Source organism: Monodelphis domestica, chromosome 1 (genome assembly GCF_027887165.1).
Source record: "Monodelphis domestica isolate mMonDom1 chromosome 1, mMonDom1.pri, whole genome shotgun sequence".
Taxonomy (NCBI): domain Eukaryota; kingdom Metazoa; phylum Chordata; class Mammalia; order Didelphimorphia; family Didelphidae; genus Monodelphis; species Monodelphis domestica.
Window position 1 is genome coordinate 334,892,302 of NC_077227.1, and position 13,330 is coordinate 334,905,631.

Consider the following 13,330-nt stretch of genomic DNA (forward strand, 5'->3'; position numbering starts at 1 on the left):
GTAATTACATCCTTATAAAAGACAGTATAGACAATGAGGAAATATCAGTACTCAACATGTATACACCAAATGGCATAGCATCCAAATTTCTAAAGGAGAAACTGGTGGAGCTCAAGGATGAAATAGATAGGAAAACTATACTAGTGAAGACCTTAACCTTCCTCTATCCGAACTAGATAAATCAAACCAAAAATTAAATAAGAAAGAGGTAAGAGAAGTGAATGAAATCTTAGAAAAATTAGAGTTAGTAGATAATGTGGAGAAAAATAAATAGGGACAAAAAGGAATACACCTTCTTTTCAGCAGCACATGGTACATTCACAAAGATTGACCATGTATTAAGGCATAAAAACATTGCAAACAAGTACAAAAGAGCAGAAATAATAAATGCAAACTTCTCAGATCACAATGCAATGAAAATAATAATTAGTAAGGGTACATGGAGAGGTAAATAAAAAACTAATTGGAAATTAAATAATACAGTTCTCCAAAACTGGTTAGTCAAAGAACAAATCATAGAAACAATTAATAATTTCATTGAAGAAAATGACAATGATGAGACATCCTTTAAAAACCTATGGGATGCAGCCAAAGCAGTACTCAGGGGGAAATTTATATCCTTGAGTTCATATATTAACAAATTAGGGAGGGCAGAGGTCAATGAATTGGGCATGCAAATTAAAAAACTAGAAAGTGAACAAATTAAAAATCCTCAGATGAAAACTAAATTAGAGATCATAAAAATTAAGCAGAAATTAATAAAATTGAAAGTCAAAGAACTATTAATTTAATAAATAAGACTAGAATGTAGTATCTTGAAAAAAAACAAATGAAATAGACAAAGTACTAGTCAATCTAATTTAAAAAAAGAAAGAAGAAAACCAAATTAAGAGTACCAAAGATGAAAAGTGAAATCTCACCTCTAATGAAGAGAAATTTAAGGCAATCATTAAAAACTATTATGCCTAATTATATGGCAATAAATATGGCAATCTAGGTGATATGGATGAGTACTTACAAAAATATAAATTGCCTAGAGTAACAGAGGAAGAAATAGATTACCTAAACAATCCCACATCAGAAAAAGAAATTGAACAAGCCATCAAAGAACTCCATAAGAAAAAATCTCCAGGTCCAGATAGATTCACAAATGAATTCTATCAAACATTCAAAGAACAACTAATACCAACATTATATAAACAATTTGACAGAATAAGCAAAGAAGGAGTTCTACCAAATTCCTTTTATGACACAAATATGGTACTGATTCCAAAGCCAGGCAGGTAAAAAACAGAGAAAGAAAACTATAGGCCAAACTTCCTAATGAATATAGATGCAAAAATCTTGAATAGGATACTGGCAAAAAACCTCCAGCAAGTGATCAGGAGGGCTATTCACTATGACTAGGTAGGATTTATATCAGGAATGCAAGGATGGTTCAATATTAGGAAAACCATCCACATAATTGACCATATTAACAAGCAAACTGACAAAAATCACATGATTATCTCAATAGATGCAGAAAAAGCCTTTGATAAAATACAACACCCATTCCTATTGAAAATGCTAAAAAGTATAGGAATAGAAGGGATTTTCCTAAAAATAATAAACAGTATTTATCTAAAACCATCAGCAAACATCATCTGCAATGGGAATAAACTAGAAGCCTTCCCAATAAGATCAGGAGTGAAACAAAGATGCCCATGATCACCTCTATAATCTAACATTGTACTAGAAATGCTAGCAGTAGCAATTGGAGAAGAAAAAGAAATTGAAGGTATTAAAATTGGCAATGAGGAGACCAAGCTACCACTCTTTGCAGATGATATGTTGGTATACTTAAAGAATCCTAGAGAATCAACCAAAAAGCTAATCGAAATAATCAACAACTTTAACAAAATTGTAGGATATAAGCCCACATAAGTCATCAGCATTTCTATATATCTCCAACCCATTTCAGCAGCAAGAATTAGAAAGAGAAATTCCATTTAAAATCACCCTATACAATATAAAATACTTAGGAATCTATCTGCTGAGACAAACACAGGAACTATATGAACACAACTAAAAAACACCCTCCACATGATTAAAACTAGATCTAAACAATTGGAAAAACATCAATTGCTCATGGGTAGGACGAGCTAATGTAATAAAAATGGCAATCCTGCCCAAATTAATTTACTTATTTAGTGCCATACCCATTGAACTGCCAAAAAACTTTTTTTACTGAATTAGAAAAAATCATAACAAAGTTCATTTGGAAGAACAAAAGATCCAGAGAAATCATGAAAAAAATGCAAAGGAAGGAGGCCTTGCAGTCCCAGATCTCAAATTATATTATAAAGCAGTGGTCATCAAAACAATTTGGTACTGGCTAAGAGACAGAAAGGAGGATCAGTGGAATAGACTTCGGGTAAATGACCTCAGCAAGACAGTCTATGATAAGCCCAAAGATCCCAGCTTTTGGGACCAAAACCCACTATTTGATAAAAACTGCTGGGAAAATTGGAAGACAGTATGGGAGAGATTAGGTTTGGATCAACATCTCTCACCCTATACTAAGATAAACTCAGAATGGGTAAATGATCTTAATATAAAGAAGGAAACTATAAGCAGATTAGATGAACACAGAATAGTATACTTGTCAGATCTTTGGGAAAGGAAAGACTTTGAAACCAAGCAAGAGCTAGAAAAAAATAACAAAATGTAAAATCAATAATTTTGATTCCATAAAATTAAAAAGTTTTTGTACAAGAAAAACTAATGTATCCAAAATTAAAATGGCAGTTACAAATTGGGAAACAATCTTCATTACCAAAAGCTCTGACAAAGATCTAACTACTCAAATTTATAAAGAGCTAAAGTAATTGTACAAAAAATCAAGCCATTCTCCAATTGATAAATGGGTAAGGGACATGAATAGGCAATTTTCAGTTAAAGAAGTCAAAACTATTAATAAGCACATGAAAAAGTGTTCTATATCTCTTATAATCAGAGAGATGCAAATCAAAACAACTCTGAGGTATCACCTCACACCTAGCAGATTGGCTAACAAGACAGAAATGGAAAATAATGAATGTTGGAGGGGATGTGGCAAAGTTGGGACATTAATACATTGCTAGTGGAGTTGTGAATTGATCCAACCATTCTGGATGGCAATTTGGAACTATGCCCAACGGGTGATAAAAGACTGTCTGCCCTTTGATCCAACCATAGCACTGCTGGGTTTGTACCCCAAAGAGATAACAAGGAAAAAGACTTGTACAAGAATATTCATAGCTGCACTCTTTGTGGTGGCAAAAAATTGGAAAATGAGGGGATGACCTTCAATTGGGGAATTGCTGAACAAATTGTGGTATATGTTGGTGATGGAATACTATTGTGCTCAAAGGAATAATAAAGTGGAGGAATTCCCTGGAGACTGGAACAACCTCCAGGAAGTGATGCAGAGCGAAAGGAGCAGAACCAGGAAAACATTGTACACAGAGACTGATACACTGTGGTACAATTGAACATAATAGACTTCTCCATTAGTGGCAATGCAGTGATCCTGAACAACTCGGAAGAATCTACAAGAAAAACCACTATCCACACTCAGAGGAAATATTGTGGGAGTAAAAACACCAAAGAAAAACAACTCCTTGAATACATGGGTCCAAGGGATATGGCTGGGGATGTAGACTCTAAATGAACATCCTAGTGCAAACAACATGGAAATAGGTTCTGATCAAGGACACAGATAATGCCCAATGAAATTGCACATGGGCTGTGAGAAGGATAGGTGGAGGGGAGGGAGGGAAATAAAGTGAATGTTGTAACCAAAAAAAAATTTAAAAAATAAATAAAATCCTTCCTACCTCTTTATTCTATGACTATGATTCTGGTTTCCTCTTATCTGCATATCCTGAAAAAATTAAATTTTTAAATAGAAATCTTCATTTTCTTTCTCCTCTTATTATTTCCCATTTCCTATTTTCCAATCATCATCAAAGGAAGTACTTCACCCTCTCTTTGGAAGGGTTTTTTAAATTATAGATTCTTTTGACCAAAGAACATGGCATTTCAAGTGATAGAAGGTGACATTAGAACATAAAATATGAGACCACAGAAGACAAGATCAGAACCAGAAAGATCATAGGGTTAGAGAACTGTAAAAGTAAAGCAGGACAGAAACCTCTGGAATCAATAAGTCCAATCTCATTTTGTAGATAAGAAAACTGAGGACAAGAAAGGTCCATGGACTAGTGTAAAGTAAAAATACAGGTAGAAAAGAGAGCACCTATTGCAACATCTTTGGAACATCTGATTCCAAAAACTATGACTGGAATCCCTTAACTGCCATAAATAGATTCCCCTTAAGATCTTGTTTAGATAACATTTGCTTTCATAAACAGATTAAAGACAGCTGTAGGAAAAGCCATGAAGTTCGTCTTTGGTGTTTTCTTGGACTTTTCTTCCTCTTTCCTTGTTCCACTCAAATATCTCAATTCTGATTCTAGTAACTGAAAATACTGTGTTTTGAACCATTTTCTCTATTAAATACTTTATTAGTTTTCGTTGTATAATTTTATTCTCTATGAACTGATTTACTTGTATATTGTATTTGGCCAATTTAAATTTATTATTTCTGAGTCTTAGCATCTTACTGAATACAGTTTCTGGTATGGAATGTGCTTCTTTATAATTAAAAAAAATGTAACTCTTCCTCTCTGCCCCATATAGTATCTCATTGTTACTAATATCTACTAAAATATTAATTGATAACTGAAGCTCAGCTTAGTGTATGACCATCTCTCACTGGGAGATTTGTATTTACATAAGGGTTACTCAGAGACCAAAGGCCTTTGCAGATTTAAAGGAACTTGTTGATCATTCCTTGGGCTTGATGGGATGGATGAGGATAGCAGTGTTCTATTTCAAATCATGATCTATTCCAGAAGATTGGAGAAAGCCAGAAGGGACCTTAGAACTAAGATCATCTCATCTTCTCATGTTATAGGTAAGGGGGAAACTTATACTCAGGAAACTTGAATCCATTGTAGACATAGGACTAGCAGGATTCTTAATCTAATTTAATCTTTAATTCTACTTTAATACTGAAAGTAACCTTGCCGTTGTTCCATCATATTTTACTCTATGAAACCATGTGCCATATTGTCCATGGGGTTTTCCTTGCAAAGATAATAAAGCGGTTTAATATTTCCTTCCCTAATGGATTAAAGCAGAGCCTAAGTGACTGGCAGGGTCACACAACTAGTATGTGTCTGATTCTGGATTTGAATTCAGGTTTTCCTGACTTCAGGCCTGGAGCTCTATCCTCTGAACTACCTACCCACTATGTTCTATCCCTGCATTATCATTATTATGAGGCACCTACCATAAGGAACTAAGAGAATATCTTGTCTTCAACCCCAAACTAATGACAATGAAAATTCTAACTAGGTGTCAGCAATGTCTTGGTGGATAGAGATCCAGGCTAGAGACAGGGGGTCCTGGTTCAAATCTGACCTCAGACACCTCCTAGCTGTGGGATCCTAGGCAAGACACTTAATTCCAGTTATTTAGTTCTTAGTGCTCTTTTGCTTTGGAACCAAAACACAGTATTCTAAAATAGAAGGTAAGGACTTTCAATAAATAAAATTCATTATCCCATCTACATTACAAAGATAATTCAATTCCTCTCAAAAAATGTCATTAGCAGGGGGATAGTATAACTGGGGAAAAAAAAAGATCAAGGTCCTGAAAATCCTTTATCCATCCAGTGCTTAGAAAAGCAGGTTCCTTTGGTGTAGGCTAGCCTTCAGTAAACCACAGAAGCCAAAGAAGTCAGAGCTGGAAGGAATTTAGTATATAGAATGTTTAAAATATGGAAAACTGAACATACACTGTTAAGAAATTGAAGGCACCTTAAAAACAAGAATTTCAGAATTGGACAAGACCATGGAGTGTAGAATGTCAGAATCACTAGGGTTGGGTAAACTCTTAGATCATTATACTCATGCTTGTTTCCATATCACTAAGGTTTATGAATCATCATCCCCCAAACAACCCTGTAAGGTAGATAATGCAATTATATAGATAGATAGATAGATAGATAGATAGATAGATAGATAGATAGATAGATAGATAGATAGACAATGCAATTATATATATATATGTATGTATATATATATATATGTGTGTGTGTGTGTATAAATAAAACAGATGATAAAATTGAGGTAGAGTCATACACAGTTAGAAAATTAATCTGCTTTTTTGCCATGGTGGCTTCTCTCTAGTTAGTGGTAGAATTGGAATGGGAAGATGAATTTTTGTTGAATGAACTCCTGGGGTACACTGGGAAGAGCTCTAGATTCAATCAAAGGCTCTTACTTTTGAATCATGTCTCTACTACTTAAATCTGTTTATTTAAGGAAGTTGTTTTCCAACTATAAACCTCAAGTTTCTTCATCTACAAAATGCATAAGTTGGACTAAAGTCCTTTTTAGCTTTAATATTCTCTGATTCAATTAACCCAAATATCAAAGAGCAAAAAGATTTATTTTCCTGAGCAGAGAGCATTAGAAGAGAAAAACTGTACTTACCACTCACTCCCAAAGTAAGCTGAGTGAAGCTGACTTCACTCATATCAAAGATCTTTACCTTTATATTTCTAGACAGAGCTCCTCCCCCAGCTTAGCAAACAGAAAATAGAGCAATAGAGGACCTTGATTTTTTTTGTTGTTGACATTGTCAAAACAAACATTTCCAGTAATTGGATCTTTCCATTTATCAGCATAGGTATTAAGGTTTAACATTTTTAAATGCATTTCACATATTTGAGATCAGCTAGAAGGATGAGTTTGTTATGGGCACATAGAAAAGCTGACAGCTATTAACTATCTAACCTTTATAGGCAATCAGAAAATTAAGACTGTATCTATAATGTTGGCAATATTAGCTGCTAAATCAGGATTGTTTACAAATGTGGAACAGTTTATTTCTCATCAGAGTTCCTCCTGGAAAATGGCAAATTATTATTTTTATTAACTATTTCATTCCTCAAGGTATTGTATTTTTGTTGTTAAAGCTTATTTTTTCAAGCTTGATTTTGTAGTGTTCAATATCTAACAATTCATTAGATGACCGAATTGTAATTCTAAAAGGTCATAGAAAATCAGAGACAGAGGGGCATTGAAAACCATCTTCTCCAGTTCCTTCATCTTGCAGATGAAGAAATTGGGACCAATAGAGGCAAAATGACTTCTCTAAGTTAGAGATAGCATTCAAACCCAGAACCTATGTCTTCTGATACATCTAGGACTCTAATCATCCACATTGAGTTGATCTCGCAAATTTTAAATCACCGTATGAATGTTAGATGTTATTATATAGAGGCAGCAAGATGCCACAATGGATAGAATGTCAGGTCTAGAGTCAGGAAGACTCCTCTTCCTGAGGTCAAATTTGACCTCAGACACTTACTAGCTGTGTGACCCTAAGCAAGTCACTTAACCCTGTTTCCCCCCAGTTTCCTCAACTGTAAAATGAATTGGAAAAGGAAATGGCAAACTCCTCCAGTATCTCTGTCAATAAAACTCTAAATGAAGTCACAAGGAATTGGACATGACTGGAAATATTGAACAAATTATTACATGGAGCTTTAAAGTTTGCCAAGTGCTTTACATATATTTTCATTTGATCCTCCTAACAATCTTGGGAGATAGGTGCTACTCTTATACACACTTTATGGGTGGAACCGAGGCAGATACAGTCTAAATGACTTTGTCCAGGATCACACAACTAGAAATTGTCTGAGTTAGAATTTTAGCTCAGGTGTCTTGAATCTAAGACAGGCATTCTGTGCACTAAGTATTAGATTCAATATCCAAGACAAGGGAAGAACTAGTCCCATTGTTATTTGCTCTGTTCTGGGAATCATAATTCAAGAATTTTGGTAAGTTGTTTTATATCCAGAGGAGAGAAACTAGGATAAGGTTGGAACTGAAGATGGTACAAAATGTGAATTATTTGAAAGAACTGGGAACGCTTAACTTAATTCTTATCTCCAAATATTGGAAGAATGTTATGTGAAAGAAATTTTAAATAATTCTTATTTGGATCACAAGGCAGAATTGGAACAGATAGGTGGAAAGTAAAGAAAGGTAGATTTCAAGTAAATGTAATTATAATACCTCTTTTGACCCATGAAACAGGTACTCATTTATATTTAGGATCCCACAGAGAGCAGCCACTATTCCCTCTTAAGATTCCCTCCATCCTTGCTTATCTGAAGCAGAAAAAGGAGGACTAAATATATATATATATATATACACACATACACACGAAATTTCCTTCCTTCCTTTCTACCTTCCTTCCTTCCTTCTTTCCTTCCTTCCTTCCTTCCTTCCTTCCTTCCTTCCTTCCTTCTTTCCTTCCTTCCTTCTTTCCTTCCTTCCTTCTTTCCTTCCTTCCTTCCTTCCTTCCTTCCTTCCTTCCTTCCTTCCTTCCTTCCTTCCTTCCTTCCTTCCTTCCTTCCTCCCTTCCTCCCTTCCTTCCTTCCTTCCTTCTCAATACCTTGTCATCTTTGACTACATCTCATGACAATATCATGTGAGCTGGGAGTAAAGTTGAAATCCCATCTGTACCCCCTTTATATGAAAACAAATTGGAACATTTAGAGCTTACCTCCAACTGAAAAGGCTGTTTTAGAAGGAAATAAAGACCCTTGGGTCAAGATGGCAGCTTAGAGAAAGCTTAAGTTCAGATCTCCAGAAAACCCTTCCCGACTGATCTCAAACTATAAGCTCCTAAGGCGCCAAAATTCAAAACGATCAACAGCATAGACCCTGGGAATCCTCCTCCTGGACCTGGACCTGGATCAAAAGGTATGGCCCCCCTCAAAAGCCAGAACCCGAGATCACTCAGACCTAAGGGGTAGGAGCACAGAGTCCAAGGCTCTGGGAAGCCTCAGCCCCGCCCCCCTCAGAGAACAGGGTCTTCTGAAACAACAGCAACCCTCAGGGCAGGCAAGACAGCCTCACCAGCTGGATCCTGCTATCCAAGTCTCAGTGAAAGTCACTGCCCTCGGGGAAGCCGCGGCCCATCCCCCCACAGAGAGCAGGGTCGTCTGAAACAACAGTAACCCTCAGGGCCGACAAAACAGCCTCATGGCCAGCTATTCTGAAGGCAACTTCCAGAAAGCAACCCGACCCAGTCCGGTCGGTCGAGGGGGCACCTTAGCAGCAGAGAAACAGAGAGAACCGGGGGAGAGTGTGGCCCGCTGGTCCCACCCTTCCATTCCAATTCCAGTGAAAGTCATTGCCTTAAGGCATACTCAGTTTAACCCAGGGAAAGCTCATAGAACCGACAATCTGCCCAGGACTAAAGCCTCTGAACACCAGACAGAGATAAGAAAAGCTAATCCTCCCCATTCAGAGATGGCAAACTCCACAGAAGCACAGAAGCCCCCAAATCCCAAGAAAAATAAGAAGAAAGGGGCGACTTTGGACACATTCTATGGAGCCAAAATACAAAATACAGAGGAGATATAAGACGATAAACAAGAAAATGCTGTGAAACCTTCCAAAGGAAATGGAAACTCTCCACAAACCCATGAAGAATTTGAATCAGAAATGACCAAAAAGATGGAAGCCTTCTGGGAGAAAAAGTGGGAAATAATGCAAAAGAAATTCACGCATCTACAAAACTGATGTGACCAAACTGAAAAGGAAAACCAGGCTTTAAAGGCCAGAATCAGGCAACTGGAAGACAACGATCGTGTAAAAGAGCAAGAATTAATAAAGCAAACCCAAAATACCAAGAAATTAGAAGAGAACATAAAATATCTCACCAACAAGGTGACATATCTGGAAAATAGAGGGAGAAGAGATAATTTAAGAATAATTGGACTTCCAGAAAAGCCAGAAATAAACACCAAACTCGACATTGTGATACAAGATATAATCAAAGAAAATTGCCCAGATATTCTAGAACAAGGGGGTAATACAGCTACTGACAGAGCTCACAGAACACCTTCTACACTAAACCCCCAAAAGACAACTCCCAGGAATGTAATTGCCAAATTCCAAAGCTCTCAAACAAAAGAAAAAATCCTACAGGAAGCCAGAAAAAGACAATTTAGATATAAAGGAATACCAATCAGGGTTACACAAGACCTTGCAAGTTCCACTCTGAATGATCGTAAGGCATGGAACATGATCTTCAGAAAGGCAAGAGAGTTAGGTCTTCAACCAAGAATCAGCTACCCAGCAAAACTGACCATATACTTCCAAGGGAAAGTATGGGCATTCAACAAAATAGAAGACTTCCAACTTTTTGCAAAGAAAACACCAGAGCTCTGTGGAAAGTTTGATACCGAAAAACAAAGAGCAAGGAATACCTGAAAAGGTAAATATTAAGGAAAGGGGAAAGGAGAAAAATGTTATCTTCTTCTTTTACTCAAACTCTCTTCTATAAGGACTACATTTATATCAATCTATGTATACTAACATGTGGGGAAAACGTAATGTATAAATAGGGGGTAAAGAAAGACCAAATAGAATAATCTTTCTCACACAAAGATTCACATGGGAAGGGGAGGGGAAGAAAATTCCTATAAGAAGGAGAGGAAGAGAGGGTTTTTTACTTAAACCTTAATCTCAGGGAAATCAACTCTGAGAGGGAAAAACATCCAGATCCATTGGGATCTTGAATTCTATCTTACCCAACAAGGGTAGGGAGAAGGGAAAACCAAGGAGGGGAGGGGGAGAGGGAAAACAAAAAGGGAGGGAAAGAGAGGGGGGGAAGCGGAGGGAACAAAAAGGGAGGGACTAAAAAGGGAAACATCAAGGGAGGGGACAAGGGGGACTGATTCAAAGTAAATCACTGGACTAAAAGGTAGAGCCGAAGAAGAAAAGGTTAGAATTAGGGAAGGCTATCAAAATGCCAGGGAGTCCACAAATGACAATCATAACTTTGAATGTGAATGGGATGAACTCACCCATAAAACATAGATGAATAGCAGAATGGATTAGAATCCAAAACCCTACCATATGTTGTCTTCAAGAAACACACATGAGGCGGGTTGACACCCACAAGGTCAGAATTAAAGGATGGAGTAAGACCTTCTGGGCCTCAACTGACATAAAGAAGGCAGGAGTGGTAATCATGATATCTGATAAAGCCAATGCAAAAATAGACCTGATCAAAAGGGATAGGGAAGGTAATTATATTTTGTTAAAAGGGACTCTAGACAATGAGGAAATATCATTAATCAACATGTATGCACCAAATAATATAGCACCCAAATTTCTAATGGAGAAACTAGGAGAATTGAAGGAAGAAATAGACAATAAAACCATACTAGTGGGAGACTTAAACCAACCATTATCAAATTTAGATAAATCAAATCAAAAAATAAATAAGAAAGAGGTAAAAGAAGTGAATGAAATCTTAGAAAAATTAGAATTGATAGACATATGGAGAAAAATAAATAGGGATAAAAAGGAATACACCTTCTTCTTAGCACCACATGGCACATTCACAAAAATTGACCATACACTAGGTCACAGAAACATAGCACACAAATGCAGAAAAGCAGAAATAATGAATTCAGCCTTCTCAGATCACAAGGCAATAAAAATAATGATTAGTAATGGTACATGGAAAAGCAAATCTAAAACCCATTGGAAATTAAACAATATGATACTCCAAAATCATTTAGTTAAAGAAGAAATCATAGAAACAATTAATAATTTCATTGAGGAAAATGACAATGGCGAGACATCCTTTCAAACCTTTTGGGATGCAGCCAAAGTGGTAATTAGAGGTAAATTCATATCCCTGAATGCTTATTTTAACAAACTAAGGAGAGCAGAGGTCAATCAATTGGAAATGCAAATGAAAAAACTCGAAAGCGATCAAATTAAAACCCTCCAGCAGAAAACCAAACTAGAAATCCTAAAAATTAAGGGAGAAATTAATAAAATCGAAAGTGATAGAACTATTGATTTAACAAATAAGACAAGAAGCTGGTACTTTGAAAAAACAAACAAAATAGACAAAGTACTGGTCAATCTAATTAAAAAAAGGAAGGAAGAAAAGCAAATTAACAGCATTAAAGATGAAAAGGGGGACAGTACCTCCGATGAAGAGGAAATTAAAGCAATCATTAGAAATTACTTTGCCCAATTATATGGCAATAAATACACCAATTTAGGGGATATGGATGAATATATACAAAAATACAAACTGCCTAGACTAACAGAAGAGGAAATAGAATTCTTAAATAATCCCATATCAGAAAATGAAATCCAACAAGCCATCAAAGAACTTCCTAAGAAAAAATCCCCAGGGCCTGATGGATTCACCAGTGAATTCTATCAAACATTTAGAGAACAGTTAATCCCAATATTATACAAACTATTTGACATAATAAGCAAAGAGGGAGTTCTACCAAACTCCTTTTACGACACAAACATGGTACTGATTCTAAAACCAGGGAGGTCAAAAACAGAGAAAGAAAACTATAGACCAATCTCCCTAATGAATATAGATGCAAAAATCTTAAATAGCATACTAGCAAAAAGACTCCAGCAAGTGATCAGAAGGATCATTCACCATGATCAAGTAGGATTTATCCCAGGGATGCAGGGCTGGTTCAATATTAGGAAAACCATCCACATAATTGACCACATCAACAAGCAAACCAGCAAGAACCACATGATTATCTCAATAGACGCAGAAAAAGCATTTGATAAAATACAACACCCATTCCTATTAAAAACACTAGAAAGCATAGGAATAGAAGGGTCATTCCTAATTCTTATCCTCTCTCTTAGAATTGATATTACCTATTTGTTCTAAGACAGAAGAGCAGTAGGGACTAGGCAATTGAGTGACTTCCCCTGAGTCACACAGGGAAGAAGTATCTGAGGCCATGTTTGAACTCAGCACTCCTGGCTCTGGACCTGACTCTTTATTCTCGGAACCACCTTGCTGCCTCTTGATCATTATTCTAATGTGGCATTCAATTTGGTTTTTCTTGTTGTTCACTCTGTTTATATTGTTATAGTCCTGTTTCTGCTTACTTCTCTTTTTATCAGTTCATTTAAGTCTCCTCATACTTATCTGAATTTTTACATTCAGCATTTTTTACACAGGGATATTCCATTATATTCAGATATGTGACCGAGAAAATGTGGGTTCAATGACTGTGAATTGCCAAAACTGAAAATAATTTTAGTGTCTTGATTTTATATAAAAAATAAATGGTTGCCATGGGAAAAATTCCCAAATATAAAATACCCAAGTCAGCCGGGTTTTATGGAGGTTATTAATTAATACAAAT

The 13,330-nt window shown here is 36.1% G+C and overlaps 2 protein-coding genes across 3 annotated transcripts in view; one reads left to right on the forward strand and one right to left on the reverse strand.

The window, feature by feature from the left end:
• LOC100024568 (serine protease inhibitor A3N-like) overlaps window positions 1-6,667 on the reverse strand; it is a 35,685-nt gene extending 29,018 nt beyond the window's left edge. The window contains exon 1 of one of the 2 annotated variants that reach the window (XM_007473635.1): window positions 6,585-6,667. Coding sequence is in view for 1 of the 2 variants with exons in the window: in XM_001375758.3 (XP_001375795.2) it covers window positions 3,858-3,901 (44 nt within the window). In the remaining variant the exon portion in view is untranslated. Of the gene's footprint in view, window positions 1-3,857; window positions 3,917-6,584 lie in introns of those variants that run through there. The other variant, XM_001375758.3, reaches the window with a different exon arrangement.
• The window catches only part of LOC100024614 (serpin A12-like), a 277,260-nt gene that overhangs the window by 31,495 nt on the left and 232,435 nt on the right, over window positions 1-13,330 (forward strand). The window lies entirely within an intron of this gene.